A 25,435-nucleotide genomic window follows, 5' to 3' on the forward strand; every position below is an offset into this window, starting at 1 on the left:
AGGAAAGTAATCTGCAAGCATACAGCATGGATGTCAACCGCAGCACTTTAAGGGAGGTCACTGCTGAAGCCCAGGTGTGAGGTGACAGCAGGAAGGGACAGATAAGCAGAAGGCAATAAACAAACATCAACCAAAGCAGCATGTAAAAAAATCGCATATCTGGCAATTCATTCACAAATTCAGTAAATACTGTGTGCCTACTAGGTGCCAGGCACTGTGCTGGGCACTGAGGATATAACATGGGCAAAACAAAACCCCATCCTCACAGAGCTTACCATTCCTTCAACAAGTCTCTGAGACAGTGGTTCTCAACATGTGGGTCGCGACCCCTTTGGCGGTCAAACAACCCTTTCACAGGGGTTGCCTAAGACCATCCTGCATATCAGATATTTACATTACAATTCATAACATTACAGTTAGGAAGTAGCAACGAAAATAATTTTATGGTTGGGTCACATGAGGAACTGTATGTAAAGGGCCAGAAGGTTGAGAACCACTGCTCTGAGGGCTTACTGTGTGTCAGGCTCTAAGCGGAGATTCAGCAGTAAACAAAACTAGAATCCCTGCTTTCGTGGAGCTTATGTTCTGGTAGAGAATGCAAATAAATGTGTGTCTAAAGAGGAAAATAAGGGGAACAGGAGTTTGCAGAGGTTTACAGGGACAGTGACACTATGGAGGTATAAGTATATACTGTTCATTCAAGAAGTTTGGCAGTGAATTGAAAGAGCAAAAGAATGAGTGGTGAGAACAGTGGTGTTGAATGAAGTGTTTTTCAGGATAGCAGAGGTGGAGGATTAGTTGCTGGCGAATGGTAAGGATTGAGTAGTGAGGACTGGAGGTGGGTGAAGGGCACTTTAAAGAGCTTTGCTGGCAAAGAGGGAAGTCGGGAGTGCCCTCTGAGGAGGCCTTGGAGACAGAGCCAGCAGTGCCTGGACAGCAGCAGGAGAGGAGGGTTAGCACAGGGGAGCCTGGAGGGTTGTGTGTAATCCAGACCGGAGACTGGTCAGCAGTGGAGTCCAAAGTTGCTGAGATTCTAAGTAGCAAGGGTGGAAGCACATGTTGCAGCCATGTAAGGAGGTAGAAAGAGGTGGAAGTAGGAATTTAGAGAGGGCAGGTGAAGAGAGGGCAGGTGAAGTGAATGTCAGGGACTTTAAATGGACTGAGATAGGGTACCACCAACATGCTGGCCCAAGAGGGAATAGAGGGATGTCTGTCTCTTTGATGGAACTGGAAATTGGCCCTTTATCCCATACCCGCATGCCTGATGCCACACCGAGAGACTTGACAGTGGCCTTGCCCTGCCCTTAGGTAGCCCTCAAAATCAAGTGGACATTAAGTACCTTGATTGCAGGGACCATCCTGCTATCCTCTGGGGCCTAACACATGGTAAGTACTTGGGAGGTCTGTTGAATTAAAGAGAAGCCACACACAGAATTTAGAGAAGGAATATCAGAAACAATATAGTTTAACACTCAAGTTTGCTTTATGAGGGGTATGGGCCAAATTTGAGGTCTCTCACCATAACTCAGAGTCAGTCTCCTGCCCCCCATTCCCACCAAACCCTTCAGTAGGATCTTACTCTCCTCATCTTTTAGATTAGATCATTGGTTCTCAAAGTGCAGTCTGTGGACCCTGGGGCTCCCTAAGACCCTTTCAAAGAATCAGTGAAATCAAAACGTCCCATAATACTAAGATGGCACTTGGTTTTCCACTCTCATTTGCATACAAGAGTGCAGTGGTTTTCCAGAGCCTACAGATGTGTGACATCGCAACAGGTTGACTGCGGGAGCAGACTGAGAATCCAGACATTGAACAGACACAAAAATGCCAACCACACCGCTCTCCTCACTAAATGGCTTCTGTTTTGGAAAACTTAGTTATAACTATTTGTCATAGATGGTTATTTGTAATGTAATGGTGTTTATTTTTTAATATTGATTGATTTCAGAGAGGAAGGGAGAAAGAGAAACATCAATGATGAGAGAGAATCAGTGATCAGCTGCCTCCTGCATGCCCCACACTGGGGATCGAGCCCGCAACCTGGGCATGTGCCCTGACCAGGAATCGAACTGTGACCTCCTGGTTCATAGGTTGACGCTCAAATGACTGAGCCACACCAGCTGGGCTGGGTTTATTTTTAAATGAATAAAACTTTAAAGTTGACCAGTTTTGATGTCGAAGATGGTAAATATCAATAGGTAAGTATAAGCAACAGCTCTTTGGGGTCCTCGATAATTTTTCAAAGTGTAAAGGGGTCCTGGGGCCACGATGTTTGAGGCATGCTAAATTAGATACTGTTGTACCCAGCTTCCCACCTCCCTTTTTTATGGGAAACTACATGGTAGGAAGGACCTACAGGCTGCAGTCTCAACCAGAGAAGCATCAGAAAGTGACTGGTGTGTTCCCTGTGGGCACACTCAGGAACCTCACCCAGAAATCCCACTGAGGTAATAATCCTTGGACCAGTTTTTCTGGTTTCCTAAGCTTCATCACCATCAACACTACCTCCCACCCCAGCAGGCTGCAGGGGACAGACCTTAGAGTCCAGGGGCAGCTCAGAACCACCCAGGAAGTAACTCTACCTCTTCTGAAAAGTGAAACCCAGTCACTCCACAGAGCCACAGGCCAAGAGCTTGATTAGTTTATTAAATTCACCATCCAAAATTATTTCTACAGAAAGACCCTGGGGCTTGGTGACCAGAGTATCAAGTAATAAGGTTTTTCTCCAGTTCTGCAGCCAACTAACTGGCTGTGTGACCTTAGAGATTCTCCTTTCCATCTGTACCTCAACTTTTTTTAAAATATATTTTTATTGATTTCAGAGAGGAGAGAGGGATAGAAACATCAATGATGAGGCTGAGTGATCTATCGGCTGCCTCCTGCACGTCCCCCACTGGGGATCGAGCCTGCAACCCAGGCATGTGCCCTGACCAGGAATCAAACCATGACCTCCTGGTTCATAGGTCGATGCTCAATTACTGAACCACACCAGCCAGGCTGTATCTCAACTTTATTCCTCAGAAAAGAAGGATCAGCCCTCCTGGCCTCCCACACATGTGCTGGAAGCACCGCTTACAGTGATGGTAAAGGCGTTCCTGCCCAGGCACAGCGAGGAACCATCTGTGCACCGTCATTCGGTGTTTCACGTAGTCAAACACAGTAATTGTCATTCCTCAAAGAAACGTGTTTGTTAGCTTTTCAAACGTCAGCTTCAGAAAGTTACCACTACATATGCAAATCACGGGCCCAGCAATGACCTCCTGAATGTGAGGCCAGTCCTTGTGGCACCGCGGGTGGGAATGGGTACCAAGCTAGTGTCCTTTCTCTTCAGTGACGCCACATGAGCACCTGCTGTGCCCCCGGCCTGTGCACAGCTGTCTCACTCCGGACAAGCCCGTGAGGGTACGGTGTGGACGTGGGCTCAGAGGCTAGGGGGCATGCTCCGGGTCACCCAGCTCACTTCTAGGCCACAGGTTCAGGTTCACACCTGACTTCTGAGTCCGTACTACGCTGTACTAGAACTTCAAAGTGCTATCTGCATTTCCTTAAAAACATTCAGAATCTAGATCTTTAAGTTAGGCTGCTTCCTGTTTCTATTGTTCTAATTTAGAAAGGCTTGAAGGCAATTTCAGGCACGTCCACACAGAACCATACTTAGAAGAAAAACATTCCTGCCAGTCTTGTTTCAAAATCTGCCCCAAGAAAATGTTTCCAAGTCCCTGCGACTCTCCTGAGCCCTCTGCACCACAGCAGCGTGGCCGTGTGTGTGTGTGTGTGTGTGTGTGTGTGTGTGTGTGTGTGTGTGGCAGTGTGTGCGCGCGCGCGGGAGCACACGGACTTACCTGGAGGTTTGGTTCCAGAGAGAACGTGATATCACACTCTTCCACATTTTAAAATAATCTCAATGCTCAGGACTCCAGACATTTCAAGAGTCAGTTGAAGGACTGAGAATGCTGTTTAGTTCCCCCTGAATTAGCTAAGGGCAAGACTTGTCATTGCCTTTCAGGCCCGGGACAGAAAGACGGGAGTCCCCACCCGAGAGGAACATTGAACAGACTCTCTCTGGGAGTCTGAGAGAATGTCCTTCCAAAAGACTTTCCCAGCAAGTGCCCTGTGAAGGGGGTGAGGTATTGATCAGGCCTGGACTTGCTGCCCCTGGACTTGCGCTGCCTGTGTGCCAGGACCGGAAAAGTCGGGAGGCACTCACTGTTTGAAAGAATAAAATGCTGGTGCCTAACCAGCCAGCACAGAAGGAAGAGGAAGGCTAGGGAGTCTTACTTTTGGGGGACGGACTGCCATTGATTAGCTCTCTGGCTCTGGGCAAGTGACTTCTCTGCTTCAATTTCCTCTGGAAAACAGTAACGAGAACCATCTCATGGGTTGAAAGATTAGAAGAAAAAAATTCATCTGTTACAATTACTATTAACCCTTTGCGGTCGTTTGTCTACTCTCAGCCACCAAAGCTTTTTTACCGTTCCGATCCTATGCCTGCTCTCAGCCACCACAGCAAGGAACCGTACGAATCTTAACTCTATTCATTCATGTATCAGTTCATAATTTCTCTGAAGGCTCTTAAGTGTCTAAGTGACCTTGTCACGAACCAAAACACTGCCCCGACAAATCGGAGATATCGAAACTCAATATAAACAAACGCGGTCGTTCCACACTCGCCATGCAAAACTCCGTGGCGAGCCAGTCGCCTTTTGAGAGCGAAGAAATCGACAAGCTTCGGAGATACTTCGCAGAATTTCAAATAAAGCTTTGCAAATTATGTTTAACTGTAATTAGGCATTCTCGCTTGTTAAGATATTTCAAAAGAATACTCCAAAATGGCAAAAAGAAAGTTACCGAAAGAAGTGTACTGCGAATCTGAAAGTAACGATGAAGAGTTTTATTTTGGCACCTTGAATACTGACTGACGTAGAAAGTGATAACGTTTGTAGTGATTCTACTAGCAGTGACGTAGTTCCAAAAAAGAATTAATAAATCTTGTTTATCCTTATAATCTTGCATGTTATGTATCACTGCTCTTTCAATGGAAATTAATTCCGACCAGTACAACACCCATGTCCAAATTTAATACGACCGCAAAGGGTTAATCCCTAAAGGATAACTTTGAAAACAAGAGTTCTTTAGAGCTTTCGTTCCAAATCCAGACAAGCAGTGGGCCCAGAGAGGTTGGATGACTCGCCCAAGGCTACACAGCTCCACCAACCACCAGAGCCAACAGCTTTTTTTTTTTTTTTTTTTTTAATATATTTTATTGATTTTTTACAGAGAGGAAGGGAGAGAGATAGAGAGCCAGAAACATCGATGAGAGAGAATCATCGATCAGCTGCCTCCTGCACATCTCCCACTGGGGATATGCCCGCAACCCAGGTACATGCCCTTGACCGGAATCGAACCCGGGACCTCTCAGTCCGCAGGCCGACGCTCTATCCACTGAGCCAAACCGGTTTCGGCAGAGCCAACAGCTTTGCTTCCCTGCTGCCGGGCGCCATTCCTCCAGGGTGTTCCGTCTGGGCTGCTGTTCTCAGGAGTGCTATGACCTGGGCTGACCAGGTCCTTTTGGTCCGCTCCATTGTCGTGTCTGGGACAGCCCTACACAGCTCACTTCCTGGCAGCTCATGCCCTCCCTCCAGACTCAGGGAATGTAACTCAGCAAGCTCTGGAGCCTTGAGTCCCCATCCATGCTGAACAGTTTCTGGAACTGGAAGCTGGCATTTTCCTTTAGATTTTACTGAGTATCTCTCACCTCTAAGTTCAGACTGTGGACTGAATACGAGGTGGACTCAAGTATCAACCCTAAGATCTTGTAGGAAACACTGAAACCATCTTAGTGCTTAACCAAGGTTTCCAGCCTATAGGCCCTCCCCCAGAAACTTCGTCAGCCTCCCCACAGCTAACTGGAGAGGTGACCATATATGCACACAGCTTGCTGGACATATGCGATGACCATCTGAATCCCAGAAGCAGGGAACAGCTACAGTTACCATGGCTACCAAAAACTGAGACAGTTGGCTGCTTTGGCTATGGAGACAGCTGACCTCTCAAGGTCCCTTCCAGCCCTGGGACTCTACAATTACATTGAGCCAGGTGAGGCCATGCCTGCTACAAGAAAATAGGAAGTGCTGTGACATATAAGCCTCAGGCACCGACAGCAAGGATTTTGTCAGAAATATCTTAGAAGTCACCTTAGAATTCATCCGAAGTGCTGAGTCACAAGGATACCTCTGACACATTGTTAAGCAAAGCCTTGCTTTTTTGGGTATAGCACTTGAGACCTTTTACAAAGGGAGTTTGCTACCACCATGTCTAATTCTTCTTCCTCTTACAGCTCTGGCCAGTCATTTTGATAGCTGTTTATTCCGTATTGTGACCAGAGAAACAGCCCAGAAAAACTTGCGTCACTGGGCACAGAGGGGCGTGCTCCTTCAGACAGGACGCATGGATCACGAGCCTTCTAAGAACAGGAGGAAGGAAGTTGCTCATAAAGGAGACAGATGCTAAACCGCTACTCTGTCTTCCTCTGGCCAGTCCTCTGCCTGCAGGAGCGTGGTTCTCACTCCACAGGGCGGGTGGAGCGCTCTTAAAACTTGACTACAGCAGCTCCCTACCTTCCTGAGTCAGGACAGAGCAGGGAAGTGGCGCAGGGAAGTGGCGCAGCCAGCCCTGCATCCTCCACCCCGGGTGCAGTCACAGGCCTGGCTGCACCCTTTCCAGACCCGACCTCAGGACAGAGAGTCTGTAGGTATCTCTGAGACTCCGAGAGTAGGAGAGACGCCCAGAAATCAGTGTGGCCAATGCTTATGAAAACAGCTGCCAGTCTTGCCTTATTTCTGATGGAGGAAGCTGCGTGTTTATTGGATGTTTGGAGATTATTCAAAATCGGCTTACGTAAAGATTAAATCAAAGCCTTTATTACACATTCCTCCTTCAAACAACCTGCCTTTAAACCGCCCCCCCCCCCCCCCCAACCTGTGAACTGCAAGGCTTCATGAGTATCACTTTCACTGGACAGGGGTCAGATCTAATCAGGCCACACAATACTGAAAAGCTACACCAAGACACACCACACGAGGCAAACCTCTACAGTCCGGCGTCCCACTCAGGATCTAGGCAAAAGGTTGGTAGCGCTGGCTCTGCAACCAGAGCTCAGGCACAGGAGAGCCACAAGTCTGACCAGCCGTGCTAAGCTGGGGACCAGCTACCGGCTACCATCTGGTGAGGCTCACACATGTGCTTTTTCTTCTCTTCTCCACAGAAAAGGAAGGGAGGCAATCTTCAGGTGTGTGTGGGTTTAAGGCTTTGGCTGTGGTCTGTTGATATAGGAAAATACTTCCTGGGTATGCCATCTCCTAAGCTCCCCATCGGAACCAGCGTATTTTCAAAAATGAAAACACTGAACAAAGAGGTGGAGCTGAAATGCTGACGCAGAGCACATCATGTCAGAATGGTGTCATCGACCTGCTCCGTGGAGTCGGCCTGGCCGGCCAGCTTCTTCAGCGACCTTCGGCTGCACTCGCTCAGCACCTCTAAACTGGCCACATCCAGGATCTTAGAGACGGACTGTGGGGAAGACGGAACGGGGAGACAGTCAGAAATAGGGCCTCAGATTTCTCCAACCAAAGACAAAAATGAGTGGTGACCCCAGAACTAGAACCACGGAGGGCATCGAGGAAAACCAAGGAAACCACTCCACGCTTTCCACATGGCGAGGCAGGGTGAGCCTTCAGTGCTCTGAAGGTTGCCCGGCGGTAGGGACTGAGTGAACAGGGATCTGTGCTCCAACAGGCAGCCCGGCTGGCATGTTCCATAGATTTGGGTGCCATGTGAGATTTTATTGGAAGAAAGGGCGGTTGCTAAGAGAAGTCTGACACTACAGGAAGAGAGGATAGTTTTCAGGCATGAGATCAGTCCCTGATCGCAATCTGTCCCTCCACACTCATGCATACAGGTGGGCAGGGAAAAGTGTGATGTTTGAGACGGTCATGCAGAAGGTCTGCAGACGCATGCCCACAGCATGCCCTGGGAGGCCCTCCAGCCCCCGGCTCCCACCTGAAACACCTCCTCGCCCTGTCTCATCTTGAGGAGGTTGACAATCGCCTGGTCACTGTAGGCCCTGACGACAGTGTTTTTATCCTTGGTGTTGTCGAGAAGAGCCTTCAGGATGGGTTTGATGGCTTGGGGGTCCAAGGAAGGCAGCGGGTCCTTGTTTGCCCACCAGATCATCTTCTCAGCCACCAGCCTGATGTCACTGGATGGGTTCTGCAGACACTATGAAGAGGAATATAGGCTTTTTAGGCAGGCGCATCCCATCTGTTTCTCCAAGAAGCCCAAACGTCCGCCCTGACACCCACTTCATCATGGAAACTGACCCCACTGCTCCTGTTTGCCACCTTCCCTCCCATGGGAAGGTGACAGGGCGACTCCCTCTTCATCTCATGCCACTCTCCCCCCTGCTCACTACTCTTGTCCACACCGAGCTTCCACTTCCTCAAACATGCCACTTGCCTTCCTGCCTCGGACCTTTTCACTGGCTGGTCCCACTGCCTGGGATGTGCTTGCCCCACATCCTCACTGGTGGTGCCTTTGCATCCATCCTTCAGGTCTCAGCTGAAATGTCAGCTTTCAGAGGTCTTTCCTGACAGCCCCACTTAAGTTAGGACCCTCCCCGGGCTTTCTGTGCATCTCCAACTCCAGGGATCTTGTCTGCCCACTTATCTCTACACCTCCAGGTCCAACCAGCAGGGTGCACTGCGGGTCCTCAGTAAACAAATGCTGATGAACAGCTGCAAACAGGGTGATGTCCACACACGGGCTCTATCTAATCGGGCGGCAAACTCAGGAGGGTTCTGGGAGTCTGCAGGGTGGGGACCATCACCCTGCAGAACCTCACTACTCAAAGCGAGGTCCGTGCACCTCCAGCACGGTCAACACCTGGGAGTTGGCTACAAAGGCAGAGGCTCAGGCTTGGCCACACCTCTCAAAAGGCAGTTCTGGTTCTTTTTTTTTTTTTTGACTGACTGATTTGAGAGAAAGAGAGAGAAACACAGATCTGTTGTTCCACTTACTTATGCATTCACTGGCTGACTCTTGTATGTGCCCTGACTGGGGATCAAACCTGCAACCTTGGTATATCAGGATGATGCTCTCACCAACTGCACTACCTGGCCAGGGCCAGGTTCTGGTTCTGACTTGTGTATCCATTCATGTTGGTGAAGCATGCCTTATTACACAGGCCGTGAGGCACCCCACTATCTGGCTTCCCGGCTTACACACCCCGCAAGAGCCACCCTCATAAGTGCCATGCCAGCTAATGGGAGACAAGGGAAGAGATTTATTTAAATTTGATCCCAGATCTGTCCCTAGTTTTATAAAGTCGGGATGCCTAGAAAAAAATGCTTAAAATACTAGTTCTTAACTTGATTTGGGGTGTCAGGTCTATTTGAGACTCTGACAAAAAGTCGGGCACTCTTCCAGAGAAAAACGCACACAGAACCACTCCCACAGCCCTGACAGCTGAGCACCGCGGGCCTGGGCGGGGCCCAGTGTTCCTGGTCGTGGGCCTTCCCACAGCAGGCCAGCCCCTCACCTTAATGAGCAGGCTGGAGAGCTTGGCAGGCAACTGCCCTCCTGTCCCGATATGATACTTCATCAGGAAGCCCATGCCCCGGACGCCGCTCACCGCGATGGGGACCTGTGGAGGGAGGAGAGAGCTAGGCAGGGCGGCACCCAGCTCCTTCCTTGGGGCAGCGGGGCCAGGCACCCCCATTCCCAGGGATGGCCGGGATCCTGCTCTGCACCCCCAGCCTCCTCAGCCCTATACCCAAGGCTGCCCTGGCTGAGGCAGATGAACAACACGTGCATCACTGGTTCCAGGAACAGGGATCAGAAACTTTCTCCTTAGAAGGGACCTCTAGGTGCTTCAACCCAAACTCCTCACTTTTTAGATCAATGGTTCTCAACCTTCTGGCCGTTTAAATACAGTTCCTCATGTTGTGACCCAACCATAAAATCATTTTCGTTGCTACTTCATAACTGTAATGTTGCTACTGTTATGAATTGTAATGTAAATATCTGATATGCAGGATGGTCTTAGGCGACCCCTGTGAAAGGGTTATTCGACCACCAAAGGGGTCGCGACCCACAGGTTGAGAACCGCTGGTTTAGATGATGAAACTGGGGCCCAGAGAGAGCAAGTTCTGGTCCAAGGGCACAGCAAGTTACCACAAACGGTAAAACGTGAACCATGCCTCTGACTACCCACAACCCAGTCTGGGTCCCTCCCCACACCATGCTGTCAGTGAGGCTCTGGCAGGGGAATTTTGCTGGGGAAGGGGGGGCCGTCTGCTGCCCCCACGCCTTACCCTGTCTGCCACGGCATTGCTGAGGATCATGTCCTGAACGTCGCTGCTGTATTTGCCTGCGCAGAGTCTGCTAGGAGCCACATTCACAGCCACGGAGAGTGCCAGGCTCCGTCCGTGCCGAACCATCCAGTCAATGCCGGACACGTCCGCTGGTGGAAGGACACATGGGGGTCGCCCTGCACTTCACAGCATGCCCTCCCCAAACCCTCGGGCCTGCCCCACCTCTGAGACTAGAGTGCCAACTCATCCTGGCGGAAAACCCAGCGCACACTGCACATGGGCCTCCCTGCCCCAAGTGGCATGTTAAGGAGAGGGTCTCACAAACCCCTTCAGACGTGCAGCTGGGTCCTTGAGCAGACACTCAGGGCTACAGGAGCACTGGAAACTCTATTTTGTTTTAGCAGCTGGAACCCCTGGAGAGGCTAGAGCAGCTGCCAGAAGACCCTCTGAGGGGAAAGGGAAGCACACCCACAGCTCCCCCAGGGCTGAGAGCCCCCAGGAGAAGTCCACAGCGTGCAAGAGAGACCTACCCAGCAAGCACTGCTGGAGGACTGTGCTGAGCTCCTCCTCCGTCAGAAAGGCACACAGCTCCCCGAGGCATCCGGCCGAGGAGATGCGAGTGTTGTCCTGACAGAGCAGAGAAGGGACTGAAAGGCGGTGCAAGCTGTCCCACCAGCTCCATCGTCACCATGGCAACAGTGCCCAGGACAAAGGGCATGGAAGAAGGACAAAGCAACTCGGGCACTCGAACTGCAGCCCTTCCTCCAGGCTGGGGCTGCCACTCACTACAACTGCCGCTTGATGCAGAGTGAAACACTACACCCCAGCACTCCACTTAATTACAGAAACTCCAGTGTGGGCAAATGGTAACCTCCATCATAGCAGCAATAACGACTGTATTTCCACAGCACCTTGCTTCTTAGGAAGTCTGAATGCTCGACACTATTATCTCAATTACTGTCAACAGCCCTGTGAGGCAGGGGGAGGCTAGAGAGGGGAGGCTCCTGCCCACCCAGCTAGAGAACCCCTCAGCTCCCTCCCCCCACAATCCTGTGTGCTCTCTCTCTACTATGTCGGTGTGCCACTGCCACCTACATTCTATTAGGGTTTTCACAGGGAGTCACACTGGAGCCACTAATCAACCCAAAGAAGATAAGTAAAGGCCAAGCCAGACACACAAATGGCTCCTCCCTGTCAGCTAGTGATGGGACACTGAGCTGGATTTGAGGTTCTGTGCTATCAGTAAGTGCCAACCTACTGGGCCTCCCCCAAAACACCACCCAACCAACCGGGGACTCAATGCCACAGGGAGGCCAACGCCAGGCCGGCAAGCTCTGAGGGGGAGGAGATGGTCTGCAGGCACTTGGGCCTAAGAATTCCCAGCCGAAGCCCAGGTGCCCGGCAAGGCTAACGGGCTTTCTGACACCCTCTCTCTCCAACAGGAGCTATTTGAAGCTGCATTGTGGTGAAATGCAAACTGATTTAAATGCTCACTTTTGCTTGCAAGGTTGCTGGCCCTGTAAAAACCTGGGCAGACTATGACCAAAAGAAAGTAGTCTCCCATCTAAACCCCTAGGCAGGCTGTACTCAGCAGGCGGCTGGGGATCAGACCAGACGGGAGGAGACGTGCTAGGTACAATGGCCGGCCCGTGCGGGGCACACACAGTGGACGCGTGAACTCAAGGCCTCTCTCCAGAGATTAGCCCCACAGATGTGAGTCAGACGACACAACAGAGGGCTGTTTGTCAAAGGGGAAGGAAATCTCTTATCCATAGACTCAGCTCCTTCTGGGCCTGTCACAGTTAACAAATGCCTCCGGACTGGGTGAGGAAAGACCACACGAACGGAACTGTGACAGAACCAGGAGTCACAGGGCCCCGATTCTGCTCTGACTCCACCGCTGGCAAGGCGTGGACCAGGCAAGTCTCACTCTCTCCAACTGTGCCAACACCTCCCACTGGGACAGACACCAGACAGTTCCCTGAGGGCTGTGACCACCCTTCAGCTCAGCAAGTGTTTCCAGAACCAAAAAATGAAGCTTTATTTTACAAATGGGGAAATGAGGGGCAGAGGGGGAGTGTGACTTGTTTAAAATTAAGAGACCAAATTCATGAGCTATCTGGGACTTTAAAAACCTTACTTTTCTTGTCTATAACAGAGTCTTGCCAGGCCAGTATCGCTCAGTGGTTGGGCCTCAACCTATGAACCAGGAGGTCCTTGGTCCGATTCCAAGTCAGGGCACATGCCCAGGTTGCCAGCTCGATCCTGAGTAGGGGGTGTGCAGGAGGCAGCCAATCGATGTTTCTCATCATTAATGTTTCTCTCTATTCCTCTCCCTTCCTCTCTCTCAAAAATCAATAAAAACATATTCAAAAAACAGAGCCCTAGCCAGTTTGGCTCAGTGGATAGAGCGTTAGCCTGGGGATTGAAGGGTCCCAGGTTTGATTCTGGTCAAGGGCACATGCCCAGGTTGGAGGCTCGATCCCCAGTAGGGGGCATGTAGGAGGCAGCCAATCAATGACTCTCATCATTGATGTTTCTATCTCTCTCTCCCTCTCCCTTCCTCTCTGAAATCCATCAAATATAAATATATATATATATATATATATATATATATATATGTAAGTAATTTTTTTTAAACCAACAGAGTCTCAATATCAATACTACCTGCCTTGTGCTCACAACCAAACGTTAGCAAACTATAAAGAATGATACAAATGTCAGGAATGACTATGATTGCTGACCAGTCAGCAAGTGTACCAAGTTCTTCTAATACAAAACGGAGATGCCAAGCACAGAAGAGCCCACTAGCCCCGCCCACCTGCAGCCGTACCTCGTCATGTCCCAGCATGCTCTGCAGGAGCGAGACGATGTTTTTCCGGATGACTGCATCCACTTTGGCCCCTGCTCCCTGGATCACAAACCTCAGGGCCTGCAGCATGGTGTCCCTGCAGAACCAATGGCTCTCCTTCACTGCTGCTCCCTCCACCGGCCCAGGGCTGCTTCAGCAGCTGCCTGGCCTCCTCCGGCCACAGCACTCCCCTACTGGCACCTCACCTGACACCCGGGTCCTCCATAGCACGGATCCCGTTCAGCAGCTCTGTAAAGAGGGGGTCCACCTTGATGTGGATGGAAATGAGCTTGCCCAGCGCATCAGCAGCCTTCAGGCGCACCCCCCGGTTGGAGTCCTGCAGGGCTTTGGTGAACGTGGTCTGCAGCTGGGGCAGGAAGGGCTTCAGGGCTATCCCAACCTGTGAGAAAACCCACACCCAAGAGCATAGTGAGGTGGAGTCCAAGTGTGCCACAGGCATGAAAGCAGCTCATCACCACAGGCATGAAAGCAGACCACCATGAACTGGCCCCTGGCCCAGCTCTCTCACAGGCTAAGAACAGGTTTCCCGTAAGAGAGGACAGCCAAGCACAGACAGGGCATGCGCAGCCTCCTCCTCTGCTTTGGCCTCCTTCACGGCACAGGAAAAAGGGGAGGGGCGGTAGGAGGAGGAGCACCCCCACTGAGGGAGCCGTCAGCTTGGCAATGACTTTAAACCTCGGACTCCGGCCGAAACCAGTTTGGCTCAGTGGACAGAGCGTCGGCTTGCGGACTGAAGGGTCCCAGGTTCGATTCCAGTCAAGGGCATGTACCTGGGTTGCGGGCACATCCCCAATGGGAGATGTGCAGGAGGCAGCTGATCGATGTTTCTCTCTCATCGATGTTTCTAACTATCTATCTCTCTCCTTTCCTCTCTGTAAAAAATCAATAAAATATATTTTAAAAAAAAGAAAAAATATATATATTTATAAAAAAAAAAAAACAAAAAAAAAACCTCGGACTCCGAATATGTTAAGCAGCAGGCAGGCGGCGGCTGTCAGCACCACTGAAGATCGATTCTAGTGCCAAGACAGGGAAGCAAACTAGGTGCATAAGGGCAGGTACCACCTACTGAGCACTTGTCATTTCCCTCCCAGAACAACCCTACGAAACAAGAGACCTCCGAAAGTCATCCCTGTACACATGGTCAACCTTCCCATTAAAAATCCAGTTTAGCCCAGATGGTGTGGCTCGGTGGTTGAGCATCAACCTACGAACCAGGAGGTCACAGTTCCATTTCCAGTCAAGGCACATGCCTGGGTGGTGGGCTCAATCCCCGGTGGGGGACATGGAGGAGGCAGCCAATCAATGATTCTCTTTCATCATTGATGTTTCTGTCTCACTCTTCCTCTCCCTTCCTCTCCGAAATCAATAAAAATATAACATTTTTTAAAAACCCAGTTTAATCCCTGCCCGTCTACAGAAACGCAGGCGCACTCGTGACAAAATGCAGACAGGCCCAGGACAAGGGTTTCCTTTCAGTAAAAGGGAAACTCAGAGCAGCTGCCTGGAAACCTGGGGCCAGGAGCTGGCAGCCGCTGGGAGGCTCCCGGGAGCGAGGCTGGCACGGGTGTGAGGTGGGAACCATCTGTCTATAGGTGGCATCTGACCCGTGGTGTAAGGGACACATTCCCTGAGGGAGGCTCCATTTGTATGCAGAGTTGCAAAATCACCACAGAAAAGAATAGCACAGAAAGCCATGTAATTTTTTTTTAAAAAAGACTCAATTTTCTACAGAATAAGGCTGGGTGCTCACATTCCCATTTAGCTGGGAAGTTACTCCCCACACCTTTCTTCAAAAAGGAAAAGAAAAGCTAAAAATTGTAAGCTTGCCTTTGTTTCCAAACTTCAAGTAAGAATTCTTTTTTTCTTTTTTTTTCCCCCCACAACAAATCTTGACTCTGTCTATCCGTTTTTTAAGTCTAAAGGCTTATTTATTGCCCCGAAAAACATGAGGAATGGCTGATCGACGCTATTTCATCGAAGTCCCCATTTCACAGCCCTAAGTCAGGCAGGCGGCATCAGCAATCTCCAACTATAGGAGAGGAAACAGGCTCAGAGGTCATTGCGGCCACACAGCTTCTAAGAGGTGGGCCTGTAACTGAGCAGTGTGTAGTGTGAGTCTACAGCCCAAGGTCTCAGCACCCTCTGCTCTGCTGTTTCTCCAGAATGAGCTGTCACTCTGCCCATGACACCCTGGACCAGCCTCCTGCAGACAGATCTGGTCTCTAACATCCCCATGGACAAAGAGGATGAACCCATCACTCCCTTACCTTGGCCAGCAAGAGGCTGAGTGTCTCGAGCAGAGCCGCCTTCACGTTCCAGCTGAACCGGTCCCCCAGGATGCGAATCAGAGGGCCAGTGATGCTGACCACGGAGGGCCTCAGGGCGTCAGCTGAGGTCAGGCGGATCACCAAGCCTAAAGCTTTGGCTGCTTCCTCTTTCTGCTCTGGGCTGCCAGTCAGGACTCCCTCCCGCAGCACTGGAAGGATGGATGTAACTCCCTGGCAAGAGAATCACATGCGAGAGTCAAATCTCCAAGGCACTGGGCCCGGGTGTCCGCCCACCAAAAGCAGGTGCTATCAGCCGCCCTCTCCATAGCGCCATGGGAGAGACTGACTCGGCTGCCAGGATCACAGCCTGAGAGGATGCTGGCTGGGGAATAGTCCTGACTTGCTGTGGCCAGAAGAAAAGAGCCCCAATTGGCCTATCACACAGGCACACGCACTGCTGTCACCTTTGTGACTCACCCCCAGCGTAAACCCTGTCCCCATGTGACCACCACGGGAAGAAACACGCTGTCTGTGAAGGTGCAGAATAGCAGCTGGAGCACAGTCAGATTGACACACAGCTGCTCCAGGCGCCCCACGCAGACCTGGGCCTGAGGGGGAGGCTGAGGAAGGCCGCATGCCCACAGCACCCTGCACATGAGCCCTGACTTACCTTCTTTGGGAGGCAGAACCCTGGCACATGCTCGCCTTTGCTCTCATTCCCTATGAACCGGATTTCCTTGTGGAGTTCTTCAATTAGTGCCAGCTGGTTGCCAGCATCCAGCTTCTGTGGGAAGCCAGGAAAAAGCAGAGAGGCTGTCAGAGGTAAGTACAGCCCTCTCAAGACTGCTTGGAAACATTACAGCAGGGGGAGGTCTGGGGGAGTATAACGGAGACTGGCCCTGAACGGGAGATGCTGAAGCTAGGTGACAGGTACGCAGGGGTTATGTTGGGGGGTCTAGTCTTATAATTATCTGGAACCGTCTACAGTCAGAAGCTGGCTGAGGGGTCAGCAGGCCTGACCTTGGTGATGGCGTTCAGCGCATCCCAGCTCTCCTCCAGAACCACGGGGCTGGAGTCGTTGAAGAGACGGATCAGGCCCGAGACCAGGCTCCGCAGGTGGCTGGTGTAGTCCGCCTTCGAGCGGGAGCAGTAGATGCTGAGGATGATGGCGGCGGCCTGCCTCATGCCCACCTCAGGGCTGCGGGTGGCTTCCAACAGGTCCTCGATGATGATCCGGTGCCCGACGTCGTCCTCTACCGAGAGGATCACGGCCTGGCAGTTGGCCATCTCCTGAAACCACAGGGGACACCTGGGCTGAGCATGCCTCCTCCAAGGCAGGACGGACGGCTGTTAGAAAGCCGGCGGGAGTGATCATGACACTCACCAGCTGCTCACCGGGAGTCCCCAGCTTCTCCTTCAGAGCCACCATGACCGCTGGGAGGATCACGCCAAGATGACGGGTCAGGGCGTCGCCTGCCACTGACGAGAGGAAGGCCAGCACCCGGGTATTGACGGGCGGAGTTGTCAGCTGTGGAGTGACGAACACCGTCAACGCAAGGAATGCTGCCTGTGCTGGCTGCTCCAGGCTCCGCAGAGCCAGGCCGCTCTTCAGGGCGTAGTGTCCGCTCCAGGGCGTCCTGCACCCACCGCCCGCCTCCCCCAGCATCTGAGCGCAGAACCGGTCTTCGCGGCAGCCCCAGGAATGCGCTGCCTGTGGCTTCTGGGTCAGAGGGAGTTGCTGCTGGTGGGATTTACCTTGGGCACAAGGTAGGGCAGCACAACACGACTCTTGATGGCCATGACTTGCTTCAGACCGTCCAAGGCGAACTCTGACACCTCGTCATCATCCTGCAGAGGGCGATTGGGGGCAACACTGAGGCGCTGGCTCCTGTCCCCACCTCTGCTGTCTGGACCAGCCACCACCGACTTCCTTCTCCACGCTGCTCCCTCCTCCCACTGCACCCACATTCACTGACTGTCCAAGGAGAAGACAGAACTCAATCTGTTACCACTGCACCCACCTTCCTGTGCCCACACTGCGGCTGCCTTGGCATGAGAAGGCCCCCGAGTTTCGCGTTCTACAGAGATAGTAAAGCCAAACTGGTGGGTGTGCGGCAGAGCCACTCACCAGCTGCTTCAGTAAGAACGGGAGGATGTCCTCCAGCGCCTGGTGGCCGATGGTGGAGTGCAGCTGCTCAAAGGTCTTGGCTGCCGCCTCTCTGACCTCCTCCAGGGGGTCACACAAAGCCTTCCTTGCCGTGGGCACCAGGGACTCGGAGAAATACAGCACCTGCAACAGCACGGGCACTGTGCCTGATACGGCAGAGGCAAGGAGGGAGCGGAGGCGAGGGCGGGCGGCGAGGACCTCTGGCCCAGCCCGGCCACCACCACTCCCATGGCTTTTAACTTAGCTGCTTCCTATGAAAACGTGCAAGTCTACAGAAGCAGAGAGGATGTGTAATTTACTTGCGAGGAGTCTAAACCCACGGACCCACTAGCACCTGATTTTTAAGGTGAGTCCTCCTGATACTCTCCATCTCTTACAGGATCCAAATTCCTTCCCACAGCGAGGCCTTCCGACGTGGCCTCCCTCCCCCAACTCGCTCCTTTGCCTACCCTCTCGAAAAACCCCAAGTTCTTCAAGCTGAACTCAAAAGCCTGCTCCTCTATGAAGTCCTAGGGCTACAATGGGGCCAAGGACAGCTCTGCTCCCCTTGTAACTGATTCCACCAAAGCAAAGCTCACTATGAACCCAAGGGCTGGTTACATGTCGGCCTTGCCACCTAAGGCCTCAGCCTTCAGGGGACTCGGTAGCTCCTCAATGAATCACAACTCTATCTGGGGACAGAACTGGTTTGTATCCTTTGCCAAATGCAAATATAAACCCCAAATGTAATACTTACACTGATACACACGGGAGAAAGAGCCAGTCAATCTGGTGAGGGTGCCCTGGCTAAGTAACTGGCCACATGCTTACATTTCTGACTGGCCACCCACTTCATGGCTGTGCTGCTTTCCTCCCAATCGACAGCCTGTATGCACATTCAACCTACCCCCAGGAATGTTTCGGGGTCAATTACCTTATAAAGTAAGGTCAGTGGAAAGGACTCCAAACCTCTTGACTGTTCTCGCTACTATGGTAACAGTACCGCTGCTGGAGACAACACATCCCCACCCACCGGGCACTGACTCTCATCTGCTCTGCTCCTTCTGAGGGTCTAGTCTTACAAGCATCTGAACTGTCTACAGTCAGAAGCTGGCTGTGGGGTCAGCAGGCCTGACCTTGGTGATGGCATTCAGAGCATCTAAGAGTAAGGGCAAGGCCCTCCTGCTCCCGCCGCCCCTACCACTCACACACACGCATGCCCTCCTTGCCCCCCCAACCCCCCACTCAGGGCACCACACATTTTAACTGAACTGATACAGAGACACAAAAGGGATTAATCTGGAGCAACCTCAAGAATGGTGAGAAAAAGATCTCCATTTCCAAAGGCCACTCAAGGCCTCAAACCTGCTTAGATCTGAGCCAGAAAATCTGCTAGGAAAGCTGAGGAGAGAACTGCAGTCCACACGTGGTCCCGCCAGCAGCACCCTCTGGAGTGAGGGTCGCGTGTCCTCACGTGGAGGCGCCGCTTCTCCTGCCACCTCCCCAGCAGCTGTGAGTCAGTCACCTGCAGGTGCAAGGCCTACAGGGCGCTTAGGAGACACTCACGGCATCCCGGCTGGTGGACTTCATGATCTCGCTCAGCCCAATGCACACGCCCTGCCGCTCGTCGCTCTTCTGAGACCTCAGGCCTTCCTCAAGGATGGGAATGATCTCGGGTAGGATTTTCTCCCCTAACTTCCGGACGAGGTCTCCTAATGTCCGCGCTGCGATCTGTCAGCAGAGATCAGGCCAGGATATCAACTCCCTGCAAACTCCAGAATGAGGCCCTGGAACCTCCTAGACTTTATCTGAGTCACTGGCTTAACTTCCCCAAATGTTCTTACTCCCGCAGAGCCCCCCAGGGTGCTTGCAACACTGCATAATAAAATTATCGCTGTGTGCCTTAGGCACCTACACAACCTACAGCAAGAGCTGGCACCTCACATGTGAACAGGAAATGCTGCCTGGTCAAAGGCCAATTTCCCTGGATTGAAAACTGCAGCCTAGAAGTCACTTAAACTTGTGCTTCTGCCAAGGGGACAAACTGAATTAGGAACAGATGCTTTAGGAAAAAACCCATCTGCTCCGAGGCCTCATGCAAACCCTTTAGCGCCAAATACTCAGTTTGTTTGCCAGGGATAAGAGGTGTGGGCCAAAGGAGATGGGCAGAAGTGACTATCAGCCCAGGCTGGGCCCCTCCTCCCAACAGGAACACCACCCCCTAGCCCGGCACATCAGTCAGGTCACACCACGATGGTCTCTGCTTTCTCACTCCAGACCCACTGCCCTTTGCTCTTTCCTACTGTGGGCCATGTTTTTGCCCATCACAGGGCCTTTGCACACCCCATCCTTGTATCTACAGCACGATCCCTGTCTGAAATAGTCCTTTGTCGCCTCCTTACCTGGTCGGTGCTCACTCATCTTTCATCTTCAAGCACCGTTTCTCCTGAGAAGCCTTTCCTGGCCCCCAGCTGGGTTGCATGGCCCTGTGGTGAGCACTTGCAGTGCCCTGTGCACTTGCAGTAGCTGCATCTGCATCTGTCTGTGTGATTACTTGATTCACATCCATCTCCTCTACCAGTGTAGCTCCGTGAGGACAAGCAATGAGGCTGCCTTTCTTCTCTATTATATGCCAGGTCTTACACCAGCAGATGCTTAATAAGTATTTGTTAAATGACTAAGTACTCTCCCCGTCTCTGCAGACCTGACTTGCTGGCCTCTACTAGTAGGCATCAGGGCTGCGGGGTCAGAAGCAAGGCCGAGCAACTTACCGTTCTCTTATCTGCACAGGTACTTGCCAGGAAACCCAGCAGCAGCCCAAAGAGCGTGGGCAGGATCTCACGCAGGGTGCGGGGGGTGTTGGAGACCACGATCTTCCAGACGTGCAGGGATGCTTGCCGCACAACCAGCTGGGTGTCCGAACGGCCCATGTACAGCCCTGCCAGCACCCGGTTCCGTCGGTCCACCCCCAGGGCAGTGATGATAGCCTGCAGCCAGCACAGAGGAACAGAAAACAAGGGGAGGTGAGGCCCCCACAGCATGAGTGCCCTCCAAAGAGCAAGGCAACCGATGCAAGGCACGCACCTTGTTGGACTGAGCAGTCCCAAAGTTATCATCTTCAGAGGCAGTTTCTGTGGTCATCTTTCCAGTGACACCTGAGATGTGGAACAGGAGGTCCCCCAAGAGCTGAACAGAGCTGAACCTGAGAGGGCCAAGCACAGAGTCACACAGCTGCAAGGGGAAGTCTGGGGGCTCAACCAAGCACCGGGCAGGAAAGAGACTGAGGAAACGCATCAGAAATATTCCAGGTGGTTATTCTGGAATGGGAGAAAAGTTACAGGCGATTTTCATGTCTTTACACTTTCCCACTTTATTTTCTTGCCAATGAACTTTGATAATGAAAAAGAATAAATACTTTTGAAAAGACTGCATGAAAAATTCTACAATAAAATATATTTTTAAAAGAGAGCACAAATGGAAGCATTAACAGGAAATCAGGAATGCTGATCATCAGAACTGGAGGCATCAGAAGAGGCCTAGAAGGATAAACTTCTCTTCAAATTAAGTGAGGTTTGCTGTTCTTAATAATCATAAAAAATAATAGTCACATCCAAACGTAAAATTCCAAAATACAGAATAATATGAAGAATGTGAGTATAAACAATCATTCAAACCCCCGCTACTCAGGCAACCGTCCTGACACTCTGGTGACACCCTTGCATAGGGCACCCGCTACAGACAAGCACTCCCCCACACAGTGTCTGCACTGAGTCCACACCACGTGCGCTGGGCCACAATCTACCTGCAATGTCAGCTAGAGGCTGAGGAGCTTCCTGTGTCAGCTGATAAAGGTTCTTTACCAGAGGTCCTCAAACTTTTTAAACAGGGGCCAGTTCACTGTCCCTCAGACATTCCACACCTGTGCACTGCGGCCCGGGACAAGTCGGCTGCTAAGCAGGACAGGCAGCGGCGGCAGAAACACCCGGCGGGCCGGATAAATGTTTATGTGGCCGCGGGCCATAGTTTGAGGACCCCTGTTCTTTACCATTCTTCGTAACGACTGATAAGTTCACTGTATGGATGTGTCGTGACTTTTTAAAACCAACATCCAATTTTTCAAATGGTAAAAACAATACTGCAACAGAGAGCCTTCTACCTACATCCTTAAGCACTCAACCAAATCTGTCCTTGGAATAAAACCATAGAAGTAACATTTCCAGATTAAAAAGTATACAAGCTTAGATTGTAATACAACTGAAGGACTGACTAAAGAGAACTTTTTTAAAAGAGAATCAGAATGAAGACATTGCTACAGGAAACTAGAGGGTTACAAAATGGTTAAAAGTGAGGATCTGGAGAAAGTTGAGCATTCTTGGCATCATTTTGCTCTTTATTTCTTCGAGTTCCCAAAATGCGAAGCTGGGTCTTTCCGCCCGAGTTCTCACCTTATTCTCCAGAGGTCGTCAAAGAGGCCTTGCTCCAGCTGGGGCAGCAGCAGGGCGATGGCCGTCTCGGCATACATGGAGATGACCCGCTGGCCCGCACGCAGCGCGGTATCACGCACAAACTCGTTCTCATCAGCAAGAGCCTGTGCAGACAGAGCGGGGTCAGCCAGGGCTGCCTCCCCACCCTTCCCAAGGCACCCAGACCCAAAAGGAGATGGGACTCCTTGGACAGCAGGAAGAGGACTCCTCCCACCCAGCAGCCCTAGCAACCCCCCAGGGCACATGCATCCCACCCTCCTCAGTACGCTCTCCTGGCTGGTCAGCGGTGCCTACTTTGAGGATACAGGGGATGATGGGCCCCACGTAAGGAGTGAACTTGTCCCCAAAGGTGATGGGCAGGTAGTTGAACATCATAATGTAGCCATCTCGGACGTGGGGTGCAATGTCCACTTTGCTGGCTGTAGCCACAATTTCTGGCATCAGCTTCTCCAACTTCTCCACCCCTAAGCCAGCCATGACCTCGGCCAACCCTGCAACAAGAGACAGAATGAACCCACTGGCTCTGAGGCCCCCAAAGGGCATTTCTGGGCGGGCCCTTGGGCCTGCGCTGGCCTCACCTTGTGCAGCGCCTGAGCGATCCACGGAGCTCTGCTCATAGGTCAACGTCTCCATCAGCCACGGCAGCAAGTCCTCGAAGCACGACTCACCCATGCCCTTCACCATGGCCCCAAGGGCCTTTGCAGACACTGTCCTCACCTGTCAGGTAACCAACAGCAGGGATAGGGAGGAGCTGAGGGCTCAAAACAAGGTGACCAGGTAGGAGCAATGAGGGGTCCCTCGGGCTCCTTTCCTTCACCAGACAAACACAAAATTCTCAGGGATGAATTTTCTGGAGACTGGGCTAAAATAAAAAGCTCTTGCCTCCTCCCCTCCCAGACTCACCTCAGGTACAGGGTCCAAAAGGGAGGCTTTCAGGCCAGGTGTCACGCTTGGCAGGTACGGAGCCAAGTCCTGCAACAACACAAGCAGTGACTCGGGTTGACTCCTGCTTCTCTGGGATCGTCCTCCTGGGGACCCTGACCTCGCCATTCTGCTGACAAGGAGCACTTGGAAGGGGTGCTCCCAGAACAAGGAGGGGAAGGGGAAACCGCCAAGGGACCCGAGGCCACCTGCAGGAGGTTGAGAGAGCCACCAGCTAGTGCAGTGCTCTTACCCCTCCTGCCCTTCTCCTAGGACCAAAGCCGGCCCAGCCTCTGGGATCTTTAGGGAATTATTTCTGCATTTTCCTTTTAGAATTGCAATATAATCTTCCCTTTCTTCACCTTAAAGGTTTATGTCTCTTAATATAGCATTCAGCCTTAGGGAACAGTTTTAAATATAGAAAAAGCCTTATGTTCACAGCAGCAACATTTAAAATGGCAAAAAACTCTGGTTACTATATGACCAACGACAGGATTATATAAGTTATAGTACATAAACTTATTGGAATATTACACAATTATTAAAATCAGTTTTAGGAATAACTCATTATAACTCGGAAATAAGCTGATGTTCAGGAATATAATTTTTAAAATGTAATGAAGAACATTAGAGAAATTGTTTTAGTGTTGGAGGACTATGGATAACATTTTTTATTTTTTCAGTTTTTCAATTTTCCAGATTTTTTAGGATTGATATAACCTTCCCACTTTCTCTGTTGTGCCCACAGCTCAGTAAAGCAAGCAGAGGTGAGGTAGATGGTGAGATCACACAAGCAAGGCCTCAGGAACAAGGAAACAAACAAGATCAATCTCCCCTAATTTCCCGAGACACTTACAGAAGCAAATGCTTTACACAAGAAAACACTGCAAGCAGTCAAAGCCTCAGCCACTTTCCCCACACTCCTGAAAGGTCAAAGGTGAGGTTGGACCTTTCCTGTACCCCAACCTGTAAAAGGGGCCCACTGGGAGGGGCCTCACCGGAGAACTGGGCTAAAGAGGACTCCAATGCTACTCTGCAAGATGCCCAGAGAACCGACATTTCCACCCTCCACGCCACAATGGTCCACATCTGCCCCCAAACACAGTCAGGGACCCAATGCATGTGTGCTCCACTCCCGTGTCTCCTGTGCAAGGACTCTGTGCCCTAAACCAGCATCTGCTGGTCTGTCCTGTGCCAGCCCCAGCTAGGCTGCTACCTTCTGGTCGGTCAGGGAGTACATGTTGCCAATAATCTGGGCTGCCATCTTCCGCGTGTCCGTGGAACGGTCCTGGAAGGCTCTCTGGACGATGGGCATGATGAGGGCCAGGGACGGGGCATCAATGAAGTGGACAAACTTGGTGTCCAGCAGGGTCTGCAAGCACTTCTGGGTCTTCCTGGAAGGATCTGTCAGGGCATCCAGCAGGACGGGGGCAATGGCTGCATATCCAAACAGAGACAGGGATCGAGGAGAAGGGAGTCAGGGCAACTGCTTTTTGGAGCCTCACAAGTCACCAGCTTGGGAGGCCAGTCTGTCTGCGAAGAGCAATCCTTGCTCCAACAGGAGGGACTGGTTGGAGGCGGTAGCTGTCACCTCTCTGCACTGCAAAGCTGTGCTCTGGCGGAGTTCCTGTGGGCAGGCTTCCATGGGTCCTGAGCTGCTGGGCCTCCACTGAGAGAGCTGCTCAGGCACCATAATCCCTATTCTGGAAGCAGCCACCCAAAGTGGTTTTGTGAAAAACTGGGAAAACAAAGGCCCCTGAACCAGTGAGGGAGTGAAGCACCCCACGCTCAGAGCTGCTAGGCCCAGATAAAATGAGCTCTCAAATTCAGCACCATCAGCCCCGCAGAAGGAATTCCAAGAGGAAAACCTGGTTTACCTTTTCCATAAGCCCAGGGAATTCAACCACTATAAAGCCCCAGGCTGGTGGTCAACAGTTTTAAAAAACTAATAATCCAATTTAAAAATAGGCAGAGGATTTGCACAGACAGTTGTCCAAAGAAGATATGCAAATGGCCAATACGCACAAGATGTTCAACATCATTAGTCATTAGGAAAATGCAAATCAAAGTCAATGAGATGCCACTTCATACCCACTAAGATGGCTGTAACCAGTGCTGGTTTTGCAGACAATAGGAGTGCTGGCAGCTGGAATTCTCAGACATTGCTGCTGGGACTGTCAAATGGTACAGCTGCTTTGGAAAACAGTCTAGCAGTGACTCAAATAGTTAAGCAGTTACTATAAGTCCCAGCAATCCCATTCCTGGTATCTAACCAAGGGAACTAAAAACATGTCTATAAAAAACCGTGTACCCAAAGGTTCACAGCAGCACTGATCTTAATAGGCAAAAAGAGGAAACAACCAAATATCCAT

The 25,435-nt window shown here is 51.4% G+C and overlaps 1 protein-coding gene across 9 annotated transcripts in view; it reads right to left on the minus strand.

The window, feature by feature from the left end:
* Nucleotides 1–5,340: 5,340 nt before the first annotated feature.
* GCN1 (GCN1 activator of EIF2AK4) overlaps nucleotides 5,341–25,435 on the minus strand; it is a 59,036-nt gene continuing 38,941 nt past the window's right edge. For 5 of the 9 annotated variants that reach the window (XM_036353423.1, XM_036353424.1, XM_036353422.1 and 2 more), the window contains 21 exons: nucleotides 24,280–24,500; nucleotides 23,046–23,114; nucleotides 22,721–22,859; nucleotides 22,437–22,633; nucleotides 22,104–22,246; nucleotides 20,743–20,860; nucleotides 20,430–20,645; nucleotides 19,225–19,389; nucleotides 17,641–17,802; nucleotides 17,268–17,360; nucleotides 16,897–17,040; nucleotides 16,533–16,802; nucleotides 16,183–16,296; nucleotides 15,513–15,743; nucleotides 13,428–13,621; nucleotides 13,204–13,318; nucleotides 10,901–10,997; nucleotides 10,371–10,519; nucleotides 9,596–9,700; nucleotides 8,059–8,277; nucleotides 5,341–7,569 (listed from right to left, as the gene is read on the minus strand). In XM_036353423.1, coding sequence (XP_036209316.1) covers nucleotides 7,444–7,569; nucleotides 8,059–8,277; nucleotides 9,596–9,700; nucleotides 10,371–10,519; nucleotides 10,901–10,997; nucleotides 13,204–13,318; nucleotides 13,428–13,621; nucleotides 15,513–15,743; nucleotides 16,183–16,296; nucleotides 16,533–16,802; nucleotides 16,897–17,040; nucleotides 17,268–17,360; nucleotides 17,641–17,802; nucleotides 19,225–19,389; nucleotides 20,430–20,645; nucleotides 20,743–20,860; nucleotides 22,104–22,246; nucleotides 22,437–22,633; nucleotides 22,721–22,859; nucleotides 23,046–23,114; nucleotides 24,280–24,500 — 3,287 coding nt within the window. In that variant the 3' untranslated portion in view covers nucleotides 5,341–7,443. Of the gene's footprint in view, nucleotides 7,570–8,058; nucleotides 8,278–9,595; nucleotides 9,701–10,370; nucleotides 10,520–10,900; nucleotides 11,018–13,203; nucleotides 13,319–13,427; nucleotides 13,622–15,512; nucleotides 15,744–16,182; nucleotides 16,297–16,532; nucleotides 16,803–16,896; nucleotides 17,041–17,267; nucleotides 17,361–17,640; nucleotides 17,803–19,224; nucleotides 19,390–20,429; nucleotides 20,646–20,742; nucleotides 20,861–22,103; nucleotides 22,247–22,436; nucleotides 22,634–22,720; nucleotides 22,860–23,045; nucleotides 23,115–24,279; nucleotides 24,501–25,435 lie in introns of those variants that run through there. The other 4 variants (XM_036353428.1, XM_036353430.1, XM_036353429.1 and 1 more) reach the window with 4 other exon arrangements.

This window comes from Myotis myotis, unplaced genomic scaffold (assembly GCF_014108235.1).
Source record: "Myotis myotis isolate mMyoMyo1 unplaced genomic scaffold, mMyoMyo1.p scaffold_m19_p_20, whole genome shotgun sequence".
Taxonomy (NCBI): domain Eukaryota; kingdom Metazoa; phylum Chordata; class Mammalia; order Chiroptera; family Vespertilionidae; genus Myotis; species Myotis myotis.